Genomic DNA, 23,362 nt, shown 5'->3' on the forward strand with positions numbered 1-23,362 from the left:
CTGTTTGCTTGCACTATGCCAGTTTTAAAATGTTAAATCACTCTCAAAAAAATACTTTTTGTAAATAGTCATTAGGAATTACTCCTTTCCGACTCAGAAATCTGAAGCTTTAACATATAGGAGATTATGACTTTGCCTTGACGGTCATATTCCTATTGGTATTCTCAGGTGCACTTGCTAGGCTTCGACTTTAAAGAACAATTCATGTGTGCTTGCTAGAAACAGTGCCTGTGCTAAGTTTAAGCTTCCTATGGTCACTGTTTTTCATATAGCAAATCTATCCTGTGTCTTAATGCTTTTCATCCATCATTGGAGAAAGAGAGCACTGACCTGAGAAGATTTAGTTTTAGTGCCTGCATCATTGAATGTTCTGAACGTCTTGCACTGACTGAATTTTTCTGTTCTAGCCCTCTTCACCAAGTCCTGTAGTTTCAACACAGTCACTTGGGAAAACGCCGGCAAAACCAGATTCGCACTGGGAAACTGCAGCAAATGCACCAGAGGCCGAGTGTGCGAATCACCCAAAACCTGAGCTGCAACAAAAACAGCTGACAAATAATGTCCAAGCACTTTCAAAAAATCATCCATCTCAGTCACATCTGCGCAGTTCTGCTGAGCAACTTCCACACTCACAGAAGTTGCCTTCTGCACCTTTGAAGCTTCATTGTCCCCCCTCACCTCACGTAGAAAATCCTCCCAAGTCATCTACGCCTCACGCGCCCGTGCAGCATGGTTACCTTTCACCAAAGCCTCACTCGCAGCAGCTGGGCTCTCCGTACAGACCTCATCACCCCCAGTCACCTCAAGTCGGAACGCCCCAGAGGGAAACGCACCGGAACTTTTATCCAGCAGCACCACCCCTTCAGCCTGGGAATCAGCAGCAGCCCAGCGGACCGCTGTTTACTCAGACAACTTCAGGACAATCTTCAGCTTCTTACAGCCAATTTAACCAACAAAATTTGAACAGCAATGCACCACCTCCCCCTCCCCCTCCGCCCCCCTCTTCTACTTACTATCAAAACCAGCAGCCCTCTGGAAACTTTCAGAGTTACAGTCAGCTGAAGGGCAGCATACCCCAACAGACTGTGTTTTCATCTGGACCAAACCAAGCACTTCCTGGCTCTGCAGGTCAGCAGACAGTGCCAGGACACCACGTCACCGCGGGGCATTTTTTGCCCTCTCAGAACCCCAGTATTCATCACCAGGCTTCGGCCTCTGCTGCCCCACCTCCTCCTCCGCCCCCGCCTGCCCCGGGACCTCACCTTGTACAGCAGCAAAGTACTCATCAGCAGCATTCTGTAGCACACGTGGTTGGTCCGGTTCACGCTGTGGCAGTAGCTCCTGGATCACACCTTCACTCTCAGGCTGCTGGCCATCATTTGCCACCGCCCCCTCCGCCGCCAGGTCCTATCCCCCACCACCAACCTCCTCATCCTCCCACGGGACACCAAGGTTTGCAAGCACAACACCAGCATGTTGTCAACTCCGCACCTCCGCCCCCTCCGCCCCCACCGTCCAATGTTATGGGCTCGGGGCACCACCCAGCATCAGCACAAGGGTTGCACCACCCGTCGCACCAAGGACCCCCCCATTTCCCCTCAAACGCCCATACGGGCGTCTCCTCCTACTCCTCACAAGCCCCCCATCACACGACGTTAGGACCTGGACCTCAACATCAGCCTGCTGGAACAGGACCTCATTGTCCACTCCCCGGTCAGGGTCCTCACATCCAACCTCAAGGACCAAACAGTATTGCAACGCCCACTGCTTCAGGGTTCTGCCCCCACCCCGGCTCAGTAACCCTTCCCCACGGAGTGCAAGGACCGCAGCAGGCGTCACCGGTGCCTGGACAGATTCCCATTCACAGAGCACAGGTGCCGCCGACTTTTCAAAACAATTACCATGGTTCAGGGTGGCATTAAAATGGAGCCCTTTAATTCTAAACATTTTTAAAATGTTCTGTAATATAAACTGTGTATATTTCATATGTACCTATTCAAGGTACTTTTTAAAGCTTGTACATGATACTTTGTATAAAAGCAAACACCAGTGCTCTTTCATTGTATCTTTCCATTTTTTGCTTTTTAAAATTCCTGAAAAATGTGCTGTTAAGCCAGTATTAGGTATTTCTTTTTATTTTGTAAGTGAACATTCCAGCTGTTTTTCTGGCAGTAGGTTTGATGCTGCATAATCTTTAAAATTTTATTGTTGCAGTTAAATTCATTTAGTGAATGTTTTCTATATTACTTTTATACATATGTAATTAAATAAGTACACAGGCTAAGTGATGGCACTAACAATTTTTTTTTCATTTTCTTCTGTCAACAGTTCTTTGTGTGCATAGAGATAGAAAACAATGCAATACAAATTTTTATAGTTTTGGTGTGGACATGGCTTTTTGTTTCATCAGTTATTTGCAGAAAATGTAATTTAATGTATAGACTGTTTCTAATGTCTCTGACGAGTGCTGTAAATACTGTATTTCTTTTGCTTGTAAAATTGCTTAAAGCTTCTTTCATTTGATATAGTATTGTACATAATAAGTCTCTTTTGCAAAAAAAAAAAGTGTGATCTTTGTGAAAGTAGTACAGTATATGATCTTTAATTTTTTAATATACTGTCACATTGCAGCACTGGTTGGGCATTTTAATTCATGTTAATAAATCACAATTATGTCAGTTTTAACCACTTGTCCTCAAAGGGTGCTGTGTGTTAAAGGAAGGGGCCGTAGGCCTTCTGTCACTGTGGGGCTCTTTACCTCTATGCAGTTTCCAGGTGTGGGTTTATGGCACAGACTGCAGGAGGGGATTTATCTTCCCCGGCTGAGTCTACAACTGGGGAAAACTTACTTCAAGGAGAGCAGGGTATGGGATCAGGTTATTTAATATTAATGTGCACTGTGTATGTACCATAGCAGTGCAGTTGTGCACTAAAGGCAGATGTTACTCTATTTGTTCTTGGTTACAAACTACAGTAACACCTGCCCACTTCAGCACATCCCTGTTTTCTCCTGTTGGCTCTCCAACACCTCCTGTTAGTGCGGTAATGCAGGAAGTGAGACCCTTATACCATAATTATGGTGTATGCTTGTCCTTAGAGCTCATTAGTGAATGCTCTTGAATTCTGCTCAGGTAACAGAACGAATGCTTGATGGCTCTCTTTCAGAACCCAGAGGAGAAAACCAGCGTGCAGCTTCCTCTGCTCTGGCCGCTACAAAAGCTGAAAGGGGACAGGAGTGGAAGCGGCAATTCCTACTCACTGAAAAGTGGTAATTCCTTTTAGCACATAGAAAGTATTGGGGCTATGTAAAACTGTAATTTGCTCATAAGTACTGGAAAAAATAGTACACACAAAATGCTTTCCTGGACAACTGTTGGCTATACAAAACACGTGCAAGGTCTGAGCTCCTCTATTTGCACTTAGCATGAAGTAGAATCCAGTTAGGCCATCAACAACAGCAGGGAGAAAACAAAAACAAAAACAACCCAACACACCTTATGCTACTGCTCACACTCATTTCGCGAAATCTGCATCACCCTCCACAGCTCAAAGCTGTTGACCTGACCCTCTGCCATTTATCTGCGATGATTTGTTACCTCTTAGCAGCCATGTGACGTGTTGACAAAGGGGGTAGCAGACCATGACTGGCGTTAGTCGAGTTTTGCTGTATCAACATGCGTAAGGCTAGTCCCCGCGCTTGCCTTGCAGTTAAACCGATGTTGCCAATGCTAGGATTGTCTATGTATTCAGGAACAAACCGCTAATTAGTTGCAGCACAGCCCAGGGTGAAATGAAGTATTTTTACCTCTTATCTCTGGATTTCACTGTAGCATTATTTTTTTTTTTCTTCTCAGCAGTGTCATCCTTGAGGCCTTTAAAAGCCGTTCCCGTGTGAAGAGGGAAGTGGATGGTCAAAGGCCCTCAGGTCTGAGATACAGCTGCTGGCAGGGCCTCAGCATGCACAGGGGTGTCTCCTGCCTAGCGCATTCGTGTGGCTCTCCCGTTTCTTTTTGGATGAGCGGCTGCCCGGGCGCATCAGGGATGGGGGATAAATGGCTGCTTGTCTATAAAAAGTTAAACACCTCCTATGAAACGGCTCAGTTTTGTCTTGTCTCGTCTAGCACCCTCTCAGATACAGCCCATCATTCCTGGTTAGCCTTCTGTATGCTTTGGTTTGTACAGGTGATGCTATTTTGTAACTAACCCCATCGTGCAGAACACAGTAATTACAGCCAGGCTAACCCCCACCCACCCCCACCACCACATGTAATTCTAGCAAAGAGTTGGATTTACAGCTAGCAAAGATTCCAATGACCAGCACACTGTCTGAAAAAACAAAACACTTTAATTAGACAACTGCAAGCACCTCAAACAACTGGTTATTGTTACAGCATGGGGCTATCTTCTCACAATCTAGTTATTGCAAAGGCATGTGAATAAATTTCATATGGACAAAGTCAAGAAAAAGTGGCACCATAGTTACATGAAAATCAGAAGTAAGCTTACATTCATCCCACTGACTTCTAAAAGAGGCCAAAACACACCTCTGTATTTTACATTCTAAAATCTGTATTGCCTATAAGCTTCAGTCTATGTAGCTTTTTTTCCTAGGAAACACGTAATTCTTGCGTGCAACTTACAAAGAATAATCGTATGTCTGGTTATGGGAAAAAAATAAAGCTAGTGCAATTTGTTTTAGAAACATGTAAAGCTATGAATGGAATGAGCATGATCTTGCTTCTTGCATTTTACCCACTGCACTGTAAATTATTTGCAGCTATCCTTCCTTAACTGATTCCAAGCACACACTTTTATTATAAAAGATCAGCAATTCTACACAGAGAGTGGTTCTCATGCTCAACTTTTAATTTTTTTTCTTAAGGTATAGTACAACTTACAGTGCTTAAAAAAAGGCAACACCATATGGTACCATGTCTTCACTATCACATTGTAAGGGAAATTGCTATTTTCTTTTCTTAAAAGCACTTAAAATAGGCAAAAGTTCTAAAAGGGAGTGCTAAATGATAATGCATACTTTATTAGAAAGAAGTCTAGCCTTCCTTTAAAGTGCCATTTGGGGAATGAAATCCTGTAAACCAGAGCCACTTTGTTTAAAATCCAATGAACGGGAACTGCTACAGAATAGAAAGTTTACACAATTCCTTAAAGCAGTTTAAAGTCCACTACATGCAATTCGTTTGCTATAAAGCTCTCTAAAACTTAGTAGCTTTACTCTGAAATTGAGTCCCCAGTCCCATATTTAAATGGAAATAAACATTTACAGGGTGCATTTACATACACTATAATACAAGAATGACGTCCCTTTGCCAGAAGATAAAATTGTACAATTCCTTGCCGTAACTCAGTTCTGACTTGATAAATTTCTTACGCTTGTAAATTATATAATATGCATCAGCTAAAATATTTTTTTCATAAATAGTTACAAAACTTGCCAAAACACATGGGGGGAAGTTTCTTTTGTTCAAAAATCTGACATCTGAATGCCACACAACACAAGAAACAATGCTTAAAGACACATTAAAGTGTTTTCTGAAGAAAGTGGGTGAGTAAACTACTAGCTGAAGACAAAAAGACTACCCTTCCCCAAGAACACAGTGCACAAAAAGCAAAATGTCAAACAGTACCTCAAGCAAAATAAAGGTCTGAGGATTGAAGCCAGCTCACGTGTGATCCTGCTAAAGAATTTGTGACAGTCACCATTTAGGTCCGATGCATTGGAAAGTGGTTGCTGGCTTACTTCTACAGCTGGGAGATTCTGCTAAGAATTCAGCCATGGATGCCTAAGGCATTCTCCAGCTGAAGCACGTTTCTCTGGGACCATTTCTAGCATGGGGATCAGGAAATCTGTAAACTGTGCAGCATCTTCGTGAGGCCAACCATACTTCTCCACAAGCACGTCAAAAAGACTCCAAGGTTTCAGCTTGGTAATGTGTCGGAGTTCTCCTGTAAACAGAAACATTACCAGTATTAGAGAAATACCTCTTCACCCCTGATAGTGACTAATCCCTGATTAGTTTTCCTCTAAAAAAAAGAAAAAAAAAAAAACACCTCATCAGGCTGAGAATCATCATTTAGGAAGGTCTGCACATTGCAAGCTTGCTTGAGGTCCTCAAACAAACAAAATGAGCATGGCCAATGTCAAAAACAAATCATTCCTAAAGCAAACTGTGTGTTACACCTGGACTCCACTGTAAACAAAGTTTCTCCTGTTGTCTTAGAATCACAGTCACAGAATATCCTGAGGTAGAAGGGACCCACAGGGATCACGAAGTCCAACTCCTGGCTCCACACAGGACCACCCAAAAATCAGACCATGTGTCTGAGAGCGCTGTCCAAATGCTCCTTGAACTCCGGCAGCTCGGTGCTGTGCCCACGGCCCTGGGGAGCCTGTCCCGGTGCCCAACCACCCTCTGGGTGCAGAACCTTTCCCTAACACCCAGCCTGACCTCCCCTGTCCCAGCTCCATGCCGTTCCCTCGGGTCCTGTCGCTGTCCCCAGAGAGCAGAGCTCAGCGCCTGCCCCTCCGCTCCCCTCGTGAGGGAGCTGCAGGCCGCCATGAGGCCTTCATCCTGTGCTCCTTACACGAAGGCACTCACTCTCACGCTCATGCTGTCCACAAGAACACTGCAGGCCTTCACTCGTTAACCTGCCAACAACCCTAAATCTTACAAAAACTGCTCCAACCTTAAGGCACAGCTCTCAGTAACACAGGTCATTCTGCTTCACTATGCGCCATTTGCTGACAACGCCACAACCGGTTGCAAACCAAGCCCAGCACAAAGGGTTTGCCCTCATGGATTCTGCTCCATTTCCCAGGTGAGTGCAGCCAGGCTTGTGCTGACTTCTTCCTGGGGAGGAAGCGCCTGCTGCCGCTGCCCACTGCCAGCAGTGGCAGAACTGCAGGACTGGAGCCCCTCCGATACTGCACACGGCCAACTGCCAGTTGGCAGCAGCTCTGCAGCCACCACCGTAAGGACCCCAACAGAGTAACCCTGAAAACGCTGCAGTAACCCTGCAAACAGCCAGCCACTGGCAAGGGAAAGGAGAGACCCGCTGCTAACAGCGAGCCGAGGTGTGCTGCCCATGGCTCGCCCACTTCCCTCCTTTCCTTCCATCTCTCCGGGTAGGAGGGCACTGAGATAAAGGGGAGCGAGAGCAGAGGCTGCCTGTCTTCGGCCAGTCTGTGCTTGTACATTTCCAGCACAAGTGCAGCCCATGAGTACTGCTGAGTCAAGCAACAACAAAAAAAATAAGGCAAAAAGGCTCCAGTTTAGGTCTATACAGACCCACAGTACTAATGTACAAAGCAGAAGACATCTTGGAGAAGTTTGTTCACTTCCAGGCTTACTCTCAGCCCTTTAAAATCCCCATACAACCCTCCAATTGAAGGGCTGAAAAAATGTTTGACTATTTACAAAAACGGGTAATATATTTTCTAAGTGTATAAACTCCAGTATTGTGCAACAAGCAATCTCTCTGCCAAAAAGCAATAGAAAATAGTGTCTTGTTATTGACTGCAAGCAAAACAAAAGGCTAAGAAAAACAGGCTGGGTCTGTAACTTCTCTGGATTGCAGCAGCCATTGCCAGGGTTGCCATAATCACTTATCAACATGGGGTGGGGAGGGGGGTGTTGCATCAGCCTTCACCTTTGTATTTAAATTAGGTAGCCTGGAGCATTATATTCTCCATGAAAAACCCAAACATTTCGGAAGGCCTGGAAATCCAAAGTCATCATCCATTTTCTGAATAAAATGTATTTGTAGCAGAATCAATTGCACGTCTTTTTACCCAAACACTTGCATTTTCTTCTTTCCACCCTCAGGTGGTATGAAGTGCACACAATTGCAAACTGAGGATCCTGGGGTTCGGTGGCCATCACTGTGGAATCTGAGTTCACACTGTTTGCACACTTCTTACTTATTTTGTAAAGTGGAGCTCAAATTGGAAATATCCAAGCTAAGACCAGCATGCCCTGAGCAGCACAACATGCTGTAGTTTGTTTCTCAGCAGAAAAACACTATTTTAGCACTAAAGGCTGGAGGTTCACCACAAGAAATTCTGTGAAGACCATAAAAATGTGAAAAAAGAAGATGGGATACAGTAAAAATTATCTGTGTGGTCCAAGAATTATATTAATGCTTCAGTTCTGCACTGGGGATGCCAGAGAGTAAATTCCTGCCCCAAACCTCTACTGGTTTATACACTTAGGGACCTGTTGTCCTTGAGTTCGTTCATCTCAGCTAACATGAGATTGGTTTTGAGCCTGCTGACACTGCAAGCTCCTCAGGCTCCCACCTGCGTGTAAGGAAGTAGCTGTGTTGAACCCATCGCTGCAAGTTTCACTGGCTGTCCCCTCACTCTGCTATGGCATGCTGGCGAACAGCAGCTCTGTTTTCAGCCTTTCACTGCCTTTGCTACTTTGCCAATCATATTCCCCGCGCATGCAGCCTTCTCTCCTCCAAACTGAAGTCCCAGGCTTTTCGGTCCCCCCCCCCCATAAGGCAGCCACTCACAGCTCCTGCCCTCCTGCACCTTGTCCAGCCCGGTGACCTCCTCGGGAAGGACACGAGGCCAGGCGGAGGTCCCTACGCGCTCGCAGCGCAGCGCCAGAGCCTCGGCCCCGCCGCGCCCCCAGGTGCCCGCTGCGGCTGGTCGGCGCTGGCCCTGCCGACAAGCCGCCCGCCGGGCACGTGGAGTCGCGGGCGCGAGGGAAGCCGTGGCACTGCCCTGTGGGAAAGCCGCTCGCCAGCCGCAGTCCTCGGCCCCGGTACGGAGCGGGATGCTCCCGACGTGCCCCATCACTCGAGGCTGCATGGTGCTGTCTCGTAAGCAGGGAGACGAGAGAGGCTTGAAGCATCCCCGCGGTGCCTCCCGTGTTAAATCCCGTCTTAAAGACCAGCCTGAGCAAAGACCAAGTACAAAAAGGTCAGAAAGGTCAGCGTCGAGATTCATTCGCTTGTAGCAACTGGCCGTGCTACAAGAGGGGCTGATTTTAGGGGGGTTCTGTTGCTGCGCGAGGCCACGCAGGGCTGGGCATGACCCATGGCACCACAGCAGCCAGCAGCGTTTGGAGCGAGACAGCACTGCGCACGGGAGAGCGGCTTTCTCCAGCGCTCTGGCACAAAGCCATCCTTCCTCCTCAGGAAGGTTCAGAGCCCGAGGACTGCAGACACCTGCGTGTCTACTTCCCCGGGCATTCCTTTTCCACCCTGTTTACTCCTTACCAGGTCTGCCAGACCACTGTGTACACGGAAAGCAGTCGACAGCTCATTTTCCACCAAGTTACAAGCTCCGCATTCCTTGATTGCTTACATTTACACGAACATTTGACAACAGATTCACACAGACATTTGTTAACGTTCACACTTTGCTGAGTACATCCCAAAACGAATTCTAAATGAAATACCAAAATGAATACTGCAAATTTTTGCTTTCCTCAGAAAGCCAAGTTTACACCGAAATTCTTCTTTAATAAGAGCTCTCCATTTAAATGGAATATTTCTTCAGTACCCATAAACGAACATACTCTCCTTTTGGATAGTATTATGCTTTAAATTAGTGGTGCATAAATACCGTTACCTTTTTTGGTGAAAAACTCCTTGGAATATTTCCCCAACATAGCGTATTTTCGAGGGATTTTTCCCAGCAGTTCAATGATCAATGCTATGTGGTCTGCATTGGAGAACATTGCCAGCAAAACAGAAACATACAACAGTTTAATCAGTACATTGCATGCACACACTAACACTGGCCCGGTACAGACAGAAATAGATTGATCCTGGTGAAAAAGACACATGCACTGTGGCTAATTTGGAAAGATGCTTTCAGCAAAACTTCCTTCTCAAAACAACCTCTGGGTATCAGCCGCTACAAACAAGTTTGGCTACGTACTTTAAAACGTACCAAATAGTTATTTTTCAGGAAGTTTAGGTTAAAAAATAAATAAAATTAGTTTGTCACAGATTCTTGTGCACTTTGTTTTTCAAAAATAAATATTTGTTGCGTGATTTCAGAAAATGCTCCTCAGCGGGACATGCTACAACCAGCAACAGCAATTCCACTTCTGTCTGCATCACGGCACCTTTCAAAAAGAAGAGGTACTACCTCTGCGATTGAAGAATTCCCGAGAATATTTTCCAGATAGAGCAAAGTGCCTTGGGATATTGCCTAGCAGCTCTATGATGTGTGCTATGTGGTCTATGAGGGAGAGAAAAAAAGGATACGGGAGTGGAAGGGGCAGGGAAAGGATGGGATAAAAAAGAAGAGGAAAGAAACTGGAATTAGTAAAAAATCTGAAATAGTTTCAAATCAACAATGTTTGCAGCAAGTCCATGCAGAGGTTTCCAGGATCAGCAGAGCTCTGGCATCATTAGTAGCACTTAGGAACAATGAATGATGCCCACATTACCACTGCAAAGGGCATTTACAAGCAAACAAGCATGAAAATGGACAGGTATACAGATGGAAGCAGGAGTTAATTCTCTTTAAAAAAAATAAATAAATTAGTAATTGCCTAATTCAAATAAAAATACACAACGTAAACATTATTCCAGTGTCAATCTTATGAAGAGAAAATACTACAAAATTCAAAATTGAGGTTTCTTTTCTAAACTAAAACGTTGTTATTCTCAATCAGGTTTCCACACATATGCAATCTTACAAGAAGGGCAGTTTAATTCCTTCAGGCAGTTGTTAAGTAGATGAGTATCTGCAGAAGGGAGTTTTTGCCCACCCACTGCTAGTGATGGAACTTAAAACTAAAAAGAAAAAAAGTGCATTTATGTTCTGAAAACAACGTGTATGAACAGTTCACTCAAAAAAAAACAAAAATTAAGCCCACTGTAAGCTTGCTAGAAATTTGAGAAGAATGTGAAAATACACAGAAACTCATGGAATAACTCAAAGGTCCATACCTTCATCCCTGGAATAGTCTTCACCAGAATGTGGTTCAAACAAGTAATCTCCAGTTGCTAGCTCAAACGCCTATAACACAACAGACATATTGATGGGTATTTCAGAGAGAAGGCTTTTCATCTTAAAACATCAGCAAAACATCACAATTATGTTGGAGCCCCGAGGGAGCCAGCACTCCAAGCCAAAGGCCTCCGGTGGCACCTGAGGCTACTCACCTGGAAGCCAACAGGCCCGCACAACCTCAGGCCTGAACCCCGGGCGTTTCTGCCTCCACAGCTGGGGGGATCTGAGGAGATGGGAAGGGGTGTGTGGGAGCACAGCCCTGAAAACCAGCAGCGCTGAAACCCCTTGCCTGCTGACCAACGGGTTCTTTGTGTCGCATCCAAAGCCACGGCACCGACCCCTGGGGCAGGAGGCACGGCTAACGGCGTGGCGCAGGGATATAAGGGGGCACCAGCGTGAGCTGAGGTTACACATTTAATAGACTAATGCCTTAAACCGAGTTAAATGTGTGTGTTGGTGAAGCTGACAGAATTCTGAATATATGGTAAAGAGCTACACTTGTACCTGAAGGCTAATTATCGGTCAGAGATCAAACACTGGGGACTGAAGTAAAGTCTGAATCAGAAATAAAATCCCTTTATAACTGTAATTAATCACTTGAAATTATCAAACAGGGTAAGCTTCCTTGATGACTAAATCTGGAAGTTTTTCAAAAGGTCTTTTTGTTGAACCCAAAGTCAAAGTAATACTGCAATCATGGGGTAAAACACAGACTCCCATTGATGAAGGAAATCAGATCAGGCAGAAGGATGATGATTGATCCCTTCAGGTTATTGCAATGCTTCCACAGGATGCTAACCCTACACCGGGTCAAGACAAAAGCTATGGGCAGTTTCTCCTTACAGCTGTAATGTGTACTGAAAGCCTCAAGCACTGAAATAATTATGGGAGCCCATACTCATGTACAAGCACGGACTCATCCAGCCTGATTTGTTGACCAATTCTCTTTCAGCTCTGGATCACCCATTACCCAAGCAGCCACAGGAACCTAATTTTTTCCAGGTGGTATAAGCATCAAACTGCTTTCCATCTCCAAGAGCAGGGAAAAGCATCTGAGCCACAAAATCATTCCAAAAATCAGGCAGAGCTTGCTGGCACAGGGAAGGAATTTCACTGTCAGAACATTTACTATAAAATATTGCAAATATTACAATATTTATAGAATATAAACACACACTTTTCCATTCCAATTTGTACCGTGGAGCTGTTCAATCACATGCAACTTTAACCTGTTTATGTGCACTTGACTTCTTCAAGCTGTGAACTGCAGAGCGGTCCAAGTGGGCTATCGCCAGACCAACTCGCTCCAGTCACACAGCAGCTGACAAAGCCAGAATGCCCTTTGCTGGCATCTTTGTTGATCCTACAAACGGGCATTTCTAAAGTCACCAAGCACTCATACACAGTCATTTACCTTTCTTCTTCTTCTACTCTGAGTTTGAGACTTTTTACAGCTTAAAAAAATCTGAGGGACTTCATAAATTATTACCAGGTATTTAAACTGAAGAAAATGTCAGGGTAGCCAGAAGCTATCCATGGAGAACGCAACCCAGAGAGTGGTGTTGTTCTCTCGAGAGAAGACTGAGAAGCCACAAGAGTCCCCTCCTTATCTAATGGGAATATATTCATTGAAAAAGCTGGGTCAGCTGTCTTAGGAGAGCACTTGCCAAAGGAGCTGATTCCTGACATTAAGGAACTCATCTCTATTTAACACAGATTCCTGAAGAACAAAGGAAATGGAGTTGAATTTAGCCACAAAGGTAAACTGCAGAAGAACAGAGCTTCTGCCCCTCCCAAAAATGAAGTATTAATAGCTCAAAACGTCTGTGTGGAGTTAAAAAGATTAAATTGGAAAAACTCTAACAACAGCTCACAGAGAAGCACAGGAAGCAAGCACACCAGAGCAGGGCACAGGATTTTCGATCAGACTGTATTTAATAGGAGCTGCACTCCCCCACAGATTTAGGGTATTTACACCACCCTTTTGCTGAAGAGAAACTAAAGCTTTTCAAAATTATGATGCTGCTTCCCTTTTTCCCTTTTTGTATAGCCTTGACTCCATGCCCAGGATGGGCTGGAACCGCAGCATCTCAGACATTTCAGCCCATGACTCCCCCTAGGCCTCTGCACCAGCCCCACAAAACCTCCTGACTCAGATGCACACAGGACAGCCCAGAGACAGCCTTGCCCTTTGGGTGCTGCAATAAATATCCTGAATGCTCTCAGCATTCGTGCAGGAAAACACCTCATGGATTCATCTGTAGAAACCTGGCAATGGGATCCCAGATACCTGCACGGTACTGGCTACATACCGCAGGAGAAATGGCTTTAACCAGCTTCATTTAACAAACAATAAATCCCTGACCTACACTTTTACTATAAAGTAACAAACAGGGAGGTGATGACTGCCCTCTCAGTACTCACACCCGCATCTGGAGGCCTGTGGCCAGTCTGGGGCCGCCAGTACAAGAGAGACCCTGGTAAACTGGGCAAAGACCATGGAGAAGCCCTAGGAGGGCATGGAGCAGAGCCCAGGAGGCAGGAGGAGAGGCTGGGGGCGATGGGGTTGTGCAGGCCAGAGGAGGAATGGAGAAGGACGGATTTAGTTGCTGTACCCCACTGCCTAAAAGGCAGGAACAGAGAACACCGAGATTCACCGTTCTCAGGAGGGAACCATGAAAGGACAACAGGGAGTGGACACAACATGGGAAATTCAAACCAGGTATGAGGAAAAAATCCTTCAGAGAGACACGCTGAGCACCAGGACAGGCTTCTCAGAAAGGCCGTGTTAATGCCATCTTGAGAGGTATGTGTAACGCTCAGCTGGGTGAGGCTCTGAGCAGCCTGATCCAGCCTTGACGTCAACCCTGGTACAAGCAGGAGGTAGACAAGACTACAGGACCTCTACAGATGCCATCCAGCCAAAATATGTCTGTTATTTCTACAGTGCTGCACATACAGGTTAGTCATATTTATGCAATTTCTTTCGCTTTGAAAATATTCTTTTTTTTTAAACTACATTTTTTTGAACGAAACTCTGAATTATCGTCTTATTTTTCTTAATGTTGACATTTACCTCCACAGAAATCAGCGTTCCAATTATTATATGGAGATAACAAATGAGATACAGCACGCTTAACATATGGCACAGAAGCCCAAGGCAATCATCCATCCTTACTGACTGTATTGGCAATCACTACTTATCACTTCTCTAAGGCTATCACAGAAAAACAGTCTAGACTGTTTTTCACCATCTACAGATGGAGAACATTGCAGATAAATGGTCACCCTGCTGCTTTTGTAGGCTCTGGAGAGGCTACAATTCCTTCCCTGCCATGTGGCTGTGCATGAACCTACCACAATACGGAACTGTTGGCACTGCTACCACATATTATGGATCCATGTCTAATCACACAATTGGAAATAGCTACATTTTCACTGTATGACAGCTGTGTACTCAATCTGGTGATTGAAAATGGCTGCATGCCTAGGGAAGGATGTCTGGGAGAGGACGGGAAGAATAATTCACTTGGCCTTCATCAGGCTCCCTGACTTCCTCTTACGAAGCCCCAGCTGAAAAAGGACAACAAACTAGAGGCCAGAATTATTATTTTGACAGACGAGATCCAGCTCTTGGACAGAGTTTCTCCACCCCAGCTGACATGAAGAGCTGTGAATGAGAAAATTGTAACTGCTTTAAAAATAGACTTGGTTTTAAGCACACTGTTCCACAGGTAAGTGGGAGCATGAAAAGAAGAGCAAAAAGCTTTCTGAGAGAAGCACACCAGATAACAGGTTGTTCTCCCATGAACATCTTACTCTAATGATCCAGGCAATGGAAGGAATATAAAAGGGATTTTGCACGGTTGCTGCTTGGAAAGAAAGGTCAGACATACATGGGATGCTTGAAAAGGAAACAGCTTTCTATTATTTGCTATGCTCCGAGCTCAGAATCATGCAAATGCTGAGCATTGCCATGAAAAGTCAATTTCTTTGGAAAATCATTTACTTCTGAATGTTTCAGGTTGTCCACCCACCACCTTCAAAGCAAAAGGGTGCACAGTGATTAATAACAGCATTTTGTACTGCATCTGCCTACTGAAAAATATGTGCAACTTGAAGTTTTTCTTCTCTCCCAACCAGACTTTTGATTTTCCATTTTTCCTCAAAACGCTGCTTCTCTGCAGACTGAGGCTTGCCATCACGCCTTCAGTGGTGTGCCACTCGCACGCACCAGCACAACGATACTCATGATCCTATGGGGACACGGCTGTTTTCTCCCACTGACAACACAAAGAGTAGTTAACGAGAGTCACCTCCCTGCTCCTCGTTAGAGGACATTATGCAAAGAATTAAATTGGGGGCTGAACAACAAGCACTTATGTTAAATGTGCGTATAAGTTACTACACTCTGCTTATTCTTAATAAAAAAGAAAATAAACATCACTGTAAGCTTGCTTGCCTGGAACCATAAGCTGTAATAGCATTCCCCCTTACCATGAAAGCTGTTTGCTTGCCTCCTTTTTCCTCTCACCCAATATCACCAATACAAAGGTGATATTTCCTTAATCATTCCTATTCTCTTTGGGTAGAAAAAACACCAAGTACAATTTCTCCTTCTCAGACTTCCTGACGGTCTACAGCTATGATGTGTTAGCGAGTTCTCATTACAAAAAGAAGATATTTCAGGAATCACAGCTCACCACAAAATCCACCTCAGATATGTGCTAAAAAATATTGTCTTGTTAATGTCCTAGCTTGTGATAGAGTCATCTCCTCCCCGCAGCTAAAACAAGACTGTACCTAATGAACAACACGATCAGCTGATGAGACTCATCGTTTCAGGTGCTTTTCCTGTCTCCGATCCAAAGAGCATAAAGAAGGAAAAGCGGTGGAATCATGGTGCTTGCAGACATTTCCAGGAGCAGCACAAAGGGATGCCCTCGACCAGTGCTAACTCCCTTATCTCGCCAGCATTTCCTGGCAGCAGCAGTGGGGCACTGTGTTCCGTGGGTTTGGAGATTTAGGAGATGTTAAATCATTCGGTGCCTGCTCAGTTTGTGCTCTGCAGAAAGAGACTCTCTCAGTACTGCAAATGAGGAAATTCAGCCTGATAAAGTCAAGTGATCAAGGGTGGTTTCAGTCCTGTCAAAGGCACTGCTGGATCCAGATCTGCTTCTTTTTTTGGGTGAAAAAAAAAAAAAACAAAAAAAAAAAAACAACAAGAAATGTACCTCCCTGTTGGCATAATTAAAGTAGGGTTTAGTACAGCAAGGGAACATAGTATTTTTTAGACTACACTAACTGTGAAGAGAGATTTCCAGCGTCAGCTTTGCATGAGAGCAGTTGATAATCCCACTTACACTGGCCACATTGTTGAAAGGAAAAAAAAAAAAAAAAGGCACTGTGCAAGTTCCTTAGCAAAATATGTAACTGTGCAGCAAATGATTGCAACAATTACTCATGCTAAGGTCCCTAAAAGTCTGGAAGAAAATGAAGTTACACTTTGTTGCATTCTTTGCTCATCAGAGAACAAGCAAACTCCTCTATCATAGTCTGGAAAACCCCACCGGCATTTAATTTCTTTCATCAGCTTCACAGCACATCATGCACACAGTGATTATAAGCCTCCAAAGATGCTTCATCCTGTTTTCTCCTTGCTATCTTCCCCTGCCCCCTTGAAGACCCTAAAATTCAGATTACCTGAGCAGAGGACTGGTACTGGCCTGAGAATACCCCCTTTCATCCTTCAAATCTGATTCAAAGAGGTACTTATCCTGTTTGGGGCACAAGAACTGAGCCATGCTGAATCATCTAAAATTAGAAGATTCAGCCCACAGGCTCCTGGCTTACAATGCTACTTATTCACTGACATAACACCATAAGAAAAGGAGCTGTAAGGTTTTTAGCACTGAGTTACTTCTCCCTCTTTTACCCGGCTTCAGTTACATTATAAGCTATTTGGGTAGAGTCCTTACATGACTCTGTTTGTGGAGACTTCCAGCACAATTAATCCTGATCAGAATCTCTGACTACTTCGTACTGAGTATAACATAAATACAACGTGACTGTTCTCTCCTAGGAAGCTGCGTCAAACACACGGGGCTGGTGGCTAGATGAAGCCAACCCGCACTGGCACAGCCCACCTAATGCGAGCACTCTGCGCAGACAACACAGCATGTCCTAAAAGCCAGGTTCATAAGGGGACTACTCTGCAAGTTGCTGTGTACACATGGACACAGATGCTTTGCCTGCACAAGGCACCATCGTTTGCTTTGTAAAAAACATCACCATCATCTCCATTGCCAATACTAAAGGTCAAGTAAAACTGCTGATGAACGGTGTTGTGAAAAAAGAGTTTGCTACTGTTGTGATACCCCACAACCTCTATGCCTGACAGCAACACTTAATGCCACAAACACAAACCAATGCAAGAGCCAGCAGCTCTGCTACTTGCCAATGCTATTCCCAATGAGCAAGATTATTTCGTTAGCGAGCAACAGGCAATGAAAAAGGCCTTAGGCTCAAATGGAGAGTGATAAAGCACAAGACCAAGATGCCAGGTGAAGCCTGACCCTATGCACTCCAGTAGTCCTCCACAAAACCTACAAACCAAGAGACACAAAAAGATCGAGGTGCTTTATGAACATATACAGATGTCAGCTACTGACATAGAAACTCTACGGACCCTAAATTAATTCAAAGAAAGGCCCGTTTTTATTTTTTTAAATGGATGTGCACTATCTTTCAGTAGATAAATTGAGACAAGAAAGCTTAGCCAAAGTCAAAATCATTATCAGAAGGAAAGACAGAACCTGTAATTATGTCACAGCTCCCGGAGCAAAGCCAAACATCACCTTTCCAGAACAGGTGCTCAATACTAGTCACAAACATCTCTAACAGTGAAATGATCAGGTGAATTACTTACCCTGAACACAACCTCAGATTTACAGTCACTTATTAAGATATAGACAACCCATTTTATTTATTTATTTATTTTTCAGGCAGTGAATGAGAAATACCATATGCAGGTAGCACAGGGGTGAGCTGGTAGGACACCCTGTGTGCCTGGTGGTATCGCACTGGGCAAGATAAGGAGGCATGGAATATCGTGAAGAAAAAAGTAATGGCAATGCTGCTGGACCACTCATTTTGCACAGCAAAGCTTCCAAAATGTCCTTAATGACATTGGACCTGTCATATAAGCAAAGCAACATTTCAAAGAGGTGGAGAATCACCTTCCTCTCCATTGAATTTGAAGTCTTAGACAACACGGCTAACAGAATACCTGAGCCACATTTTCAGCCAGTCAGATCAAAATAAATACCACCTTCAGCTCCAGCAGACAGTCCCTTTGAAAATACAGCTAAAAGTAAACACTACAGAATTAAATAAGGCAACAAGAGCAAAGTAACCAAGGACGACATTTTGTGAAGCACACTTAGGTACAACAGAGAATCCAGACTTGAGGACGCAAGTGGGACTCTCATGGGATTAAAATGCTTCAGAACTTCACTGTTCTTAGATACTACAGCAACTGGAGATAATCAAATCATGATTTCCAAAAATGGCCTAAATAAGTTAATTGTGAGTTTGCAGTTCTGCATCAGTCATGTTTCTGCACGTTTTAATATTTCAGCACAATAAAAGTCCTCTGCAGAAAGACAGTTAAGGTGTTCGGTTAGTACCTACCTCAGAGCTGTATTCCCTCTGATTCAGGACGAGCACTTACACTGCTCTGACCCACTTCCTAACCACTCCGGAATGAAAGCATATCCCAAGGAGTTTTGAAACTATGAATTTCTGGGGTGAGCTTAAGGCACTGATCTCTATCTTCTACATGACTGCACTTGTACAGTGAAGATAACTGAATTCAACTATCGTATGTCAGTGCTGTAAGACTGTAAAGTTTCTGCAGTATTTTTAAGAGCAAAAATACAAAATCTGTGGCAGAAGATGGAAGAGAATTCTAGTGTTTCTGCCTCAAATGCTTTACTATCTTTAAAGCTTACTTATGAAAAAAGCAGAATTATATTTTTCTTACGAAAATAATGAAATTCCATACATAACTGTGAATCTGAACTAAGATACCCCAAGTGGCAGAGATTCTTTAAGTTTTGTTTTTGTGAGTTTAAGAAAGGACTCGCACAAAGAAAGCAATACAGCCTATATAACATGAAAAAGAATTCAAGTGTAAGGGGCAGGATGACTGTCACATAGCGAAACAGCCCAATATTTGCTTGCATGTTCATCTCCTCTTGTACAATACAGTTTTTTAAAACTCATCCAGTCACTACAACTATTTAAAATCACATAAAAGTTCTTACAAAATGTGATAAGAACTCATACGTCATGTCAGTAGCTAGTGCCCTTCCAAAGATATCTTTTCTATTTAAAAGGAACAAGAAAGTCATTTACAACTCACACCAAGTATCAATTAGCAGGATGCCGGTTGAATCAGTACAACCTTAAAGGAAGAATACAGAGTATTCAACACCATAAAAAGGTATTGGGTTGAATTAAGGTTAACAGAATATCAGGTAAAAGGAATGATAAGTCCCTATAGTAATATTATAGGTAGCTACGAGAAGACTAAGAGAAGACTCATTAAAGAGTTCACAGAATTCAGGATCAAAACTGTGGAAAATTCTCTATGCTTCATTTTCAATGTAATAGAAAAATTCTACATTTTGCCTCAAAATTGAAAAGTAAATTTAGAAATGGATGTTCTTTTCTCTGTGCTAAAGCAAAAGCTAGTATTAAACTCCAGAGAAAACATACTTGCAAATTTACTTATGGGTTAGTTACTTCCAACACATGGCTTGCTGAGCTTATAATATCTGTAGGATTTTATGTTCCTTTCAATCCTCCTCCTCTCCCTCTCAGTTCTGCAATTCTTCTCATCACCCACGCCTGCAAACTGCGTCTAGTATTTAAGTGTTCTCCTCCTCCTCACACACTTACTCTTTTCAGACATGTATTTGTAAAATATAAAGATTTGAATAAGTTTTCACTTTTAAAATAGACAAAAGGTATTTCTGAATGTATTTCCAAAACTATCTTTAATGAGAAAATGCATGTAGCTTGTCCTCAAAGCAAGATTGCAAACAGATTCAATATTTCAAAAAGTTATTTTCATTTTTCCTACTCCATAAAAATATATCATTTCAGTTTTACTGTGTGTTAAAACTAATTCTACAGAACATTACCACATATTTTACTAATAAATTAAATTCCATCTCTCCAAGTTCAGAATCTAAAGCTGTGATTTGCAAACCAAATCTGATGAATGTTTTCACTGAAGGTGGCAAGAATTTGAAGTATTTCAGTATTTTGCTACTTTATGTAATAAAAAGGAATGGAAACACAGCAAAGAGTTGCACAGATTCTAAGACAGGAAGGAAACATGCAGTCGTACGATTTCAATTAGATTTTGACATTTAAAATATACCTATATTTTCCTTCAAACTTGCATATTTTAGACTGCAGGTTTAAAATGCATCAAATGAAAATTAGAAACTTCCTCCAAAGTACTTCCTGTTGATTAAGGGTGCTTAAAATATTGAAATAAAGGAGAACAATCATCAGTAGCTATCTGACAGTACGTAATTTGTAGTATTATATTTGTGTCAAAATGTCAGAACCATCCTCATCAGGATCCCTCAGTAAATAAACGACAGTTTTTTTAGGAGGTTTTAGAATACGTATTGTATTGTTCTTACCATACACGCAGTACTCCAGATATCAGCAGGTGTACTGTAACCTGCTCCTATTAAAACTTCTATGGATCTATATTGTCTTGTCTGGATGTCCTCTGTGAAGTGTTTATGCTAAAACAGAAAGAACCACATTAACAGGAAAAATGAGAAATAAAAAGGATTGTTCTAAGTAGGAAGGCTGTATAGCTGACCTGATACTTACCACCCAGCAGGCATTCCCCAGGTCAGCAATTTTAACTCTAATTTTATCTGCATTTCTTGGGTCCAGTGGATTCACCAGTAAGTCAGCAGCACGAGTTTTTGCTAACATAAGCAAAATGCAAAACAGTTAGTATTTAGAACATACTTTTCATTCTCCATAAGCAATTTTGCCTTGATCCAGTTTTGTAATACCTTGAAGACATCACAATCATTTGCGGAATGTTATGAGAAATTAAAGCAACATAAACAGTATTTCTTACCTTGATTTCTAAATATCCTTACACATTTCAAGTGCAAATTACTTGCGTTATTAACAAATTGCCATATGACCATTATTAAAATACCTGAAGGAGCTCCTAAGCAAAAATGGTGCATGTGTTTCCATAAAAGAAATGTTAAATCTCAAACTCCAAGAACTCCACAGGAAAGATACATTCTTAGAACAGTTTGGTTAAGAAAATAAATCCAGCACTTCCATTCTTGACTAAGGCATATACTGTCTGCCTATTTTTGTTCGTTTTAATTTGCCCCATTGGGAAAAGGAGTTACTAAAACCTGTATAATTTCAGAGTCTAGCGTACAGTTATCTATTTAACAGATCATTCAGCACTGAATCAAAGTTCTCCGAAGGATCTGTTTGCATTGAACATGATTCAAAGTGAAATGGCAGAACTGTAATCAATTAATCCTGCAATCTTTATAGGCTCCTGGGACACTGGAGATCCTAACACACGTTAGGGTCCTGACAGTACAGGACTGCTGCTTTTTTGTTTTGACATACCACCACCCACTAGCTCCTAAATCGCTTGGGAAAGAAAGCAGGTTGATTTGAATGGGGAAGAAAAAAACAGGTATCACAAATGAGACAGCAGCAGAGGAATCATCTCAGCCGCTTCATCAAAAGCTACAAAAACTAAACAAGAAACTGGTGGTAAGATATGAAGATAACTGAAAGGGTGGTAAGATACTAGATAAGAAAGGGATCTGGGGATCCAGTATAACGATCAGTTAAACTGGCATAGGAATTGGAAGAAGAAAATACACTGTAAGTGGGACAAGGAGAAAAAAGAGAGGAAGTCTAACAGGGTGAGTTAGGTGTGACTGAAATCAGTCGAAGATCTTGAGCTACTGGGACAAAAAATCTGAATGGGCAATCAGGGATGATAATAATGTCTGGTTGGAAAAGAAGATGGCAGGACTAAATGGTAGAAGGGGCAGTGATGTCAAGAAAATAGTCCTCTAAAATAGCTGGAATGGAGTCCAAGACTCTAGTGCAAAAAAAAGCACCAACATAGGGCATAAGAGTAATATACACTGAGAGAATATTAAGGCTGCATTCCAGCACTTAAAAGTCAGGAATTAGTAATCTTAACTTGAAGTCTTCCCTTAAGAGCACGCTGCATAGCAGTATGTTTTTTTTAAACACAATCACATGCATTATTCAACAACTAACAAGACCTTTCTCAGCTCAGTAGCCCTGGAGAAAAAGAAGATATCGCTGAGTAAATCTTTCCCATACATCTTACTGAAGGTGAAGTGTTGCAGTAAGTAAAGCAGGAGAATAAAGGGAAAAAAATGCCTCGTTAGTAAGATATCTGAGTATGACATTAGGAAAGTGCATTCTTCAACCTCCCTTAACAGAGAAACTTGGAAAAGGTAACAGCCAAGTGCCTACACCTTCATGTTTTTCTCCTGAACTCAGTGAGTTTGTGTCCCGTATTTTGTGAGTGATGAATGAGACCTTGCATTCTGATTTTGACAAATGCTGATCATTCATAGCTGACTGAAGTCAAAAGGAGCGTACTTCTTAGCAAGTACTCTCAAAAAGTGTCCTATGGAGCTCAACCTGAGCGCAAACTTCGTGAGCATTTCTAATTTTCACTTCTGTGTGTCCTAGTTCCGTAAAGCTGAGAAATATCACCTCCTCTTCTCACAGTCACACCACGACAATATACTTAGTAAACATTCAAGCACTGGAACAAGCAGGGAAGTCATGAGGAAATTGATAAATTTGTCCTAAGAGCATTTGGTCACACAGTGTAAACTTAAAAAAAAGATGAAAAAAGATAAAAACTTGAAAAAATAGTTGCTCAGCCACTGAACACAAATCTGTCTGTGCTGAATGAGGCAAGTACCCTGAAGAAATTAAGATGAGACCATGCTACTTAAGAATGTATAGCAATAACTACATGGAGAGGAGCAAATAGTCTGTGTCCATACAAGAAAAGGGTACTAAAGATATAGTGAAAAAGTAGCACTTTTTAGAAAGCCTGAATGGCCTGCAAAGTGTCATACTTTTCTTCTTCCTTACCTACATTAATCATTTTTATTACTGTTTAAAGCCACGAGTGGTGCTGTTAAGATTAATAACATCAAGCTTTTCTTCCTTCTGAGGAAGAAGTGAGCTATGGCAGTATTTACTGATTTCTACTTCCCTTGCTCA

The 23,362-nt window shown here is 42.7% G+C and overlaps 2 protein-coding genes across 16 annotated transcripts in view; one reads left to right on the plus strand and one right to left on the minus strand.

Moving 5' to 3' along the window:
* KMT2E (lysine methyltransferase 2E (inactive)) overlaps positions 1 to 4,208 on the plus strand; it is a 67,675-nt gene extending 63,467 nt beyond the window's left edge. For 4 of the 9 annotated variants that reach the window (XM_040544583.1, XM_040544587.1, XM_040544586.1 and 1 more), the window contains one exon: positions 408 to 2,685. In XM_040544583.1, the coding sequence (XP_040400517.1) occupies positions 408 to 1,922 (1,515 nt within the window). In that variant the 3' untranslated portion in view covers positions 1,923 to 2,685. Of the gene's footprint in view, positions 1 to 407; positions 2,686 to 3,165; positions 3,269 to 3,854 lie in introns of those variants that run through there. The other 5 variants (XM_040544585.1, XM_040544588.1, XM_040544581.1 and 2 more) reach the window with 4 other exon arrangements.
* Positions 4,209 to 4,327: 119 nt separating this feature from the next.
* The window catches only part of SRPK2 (SRSF protein kinase 2), a 144,888-nt gene continuing 125,853 nt past the window's right edge, over positions 4,328 to 23,362 (minus strand). For 4 of the 7 annotated variants that reach the window (XM_040544590.1, XM_040544592.1, XM_040544591.1 and 1 more), the window contains 6 exons: positions 20,921 to 21,021; positions 20,722 to 20,829; positions 10,936 to 11,005; positions 10,127 to 10,219; positions 9,602 to 9,694; positions 4,328 to 5,964 (listed from right to left, as the gene is read on the minus strand). In XM_040544590.1, the coding sequence (XP_040400524.1) occupies positions 5,780 to 5,964; positions 9,602 to 9,694; positions 10,127 to 10,219; positions 10,936 to 11,005; positions 20,722 to 20,829; positions 20,921 to 21,021 (650 nt within the window). In that variant the 3' untranslated portion in view covers positions 4,328 to 5,779. The remainder of the gene's footprint in view (positions 5,965 to 9,601; positions 9,695 to 10,126; positions 10,220 to 10,935; positions 11,006 to 20,721; positions 20,830 to 20,920; positions 21,022 to 23,362) is intronic. The other 3 variants (XM_040544595.1, XM_040544597.1, XM_040544596.1) reach the window with 2 other exon arrangements.

Source organism: Cygnus olor, chromosome 1 (assembly GCF_009769625.2).
Source record: "Cygnus olor isolate bCygOlo1 chromosome 1, bCygOlo1.pri.v2, whole genome shotgun sequence".
In the NCBI taxonomy this organism is placed as follows: Eukaryota; Metazoa; Chordata; class Aves; order Anseriformes; family Anatidae; genus Cygnus; species Cygnus olor.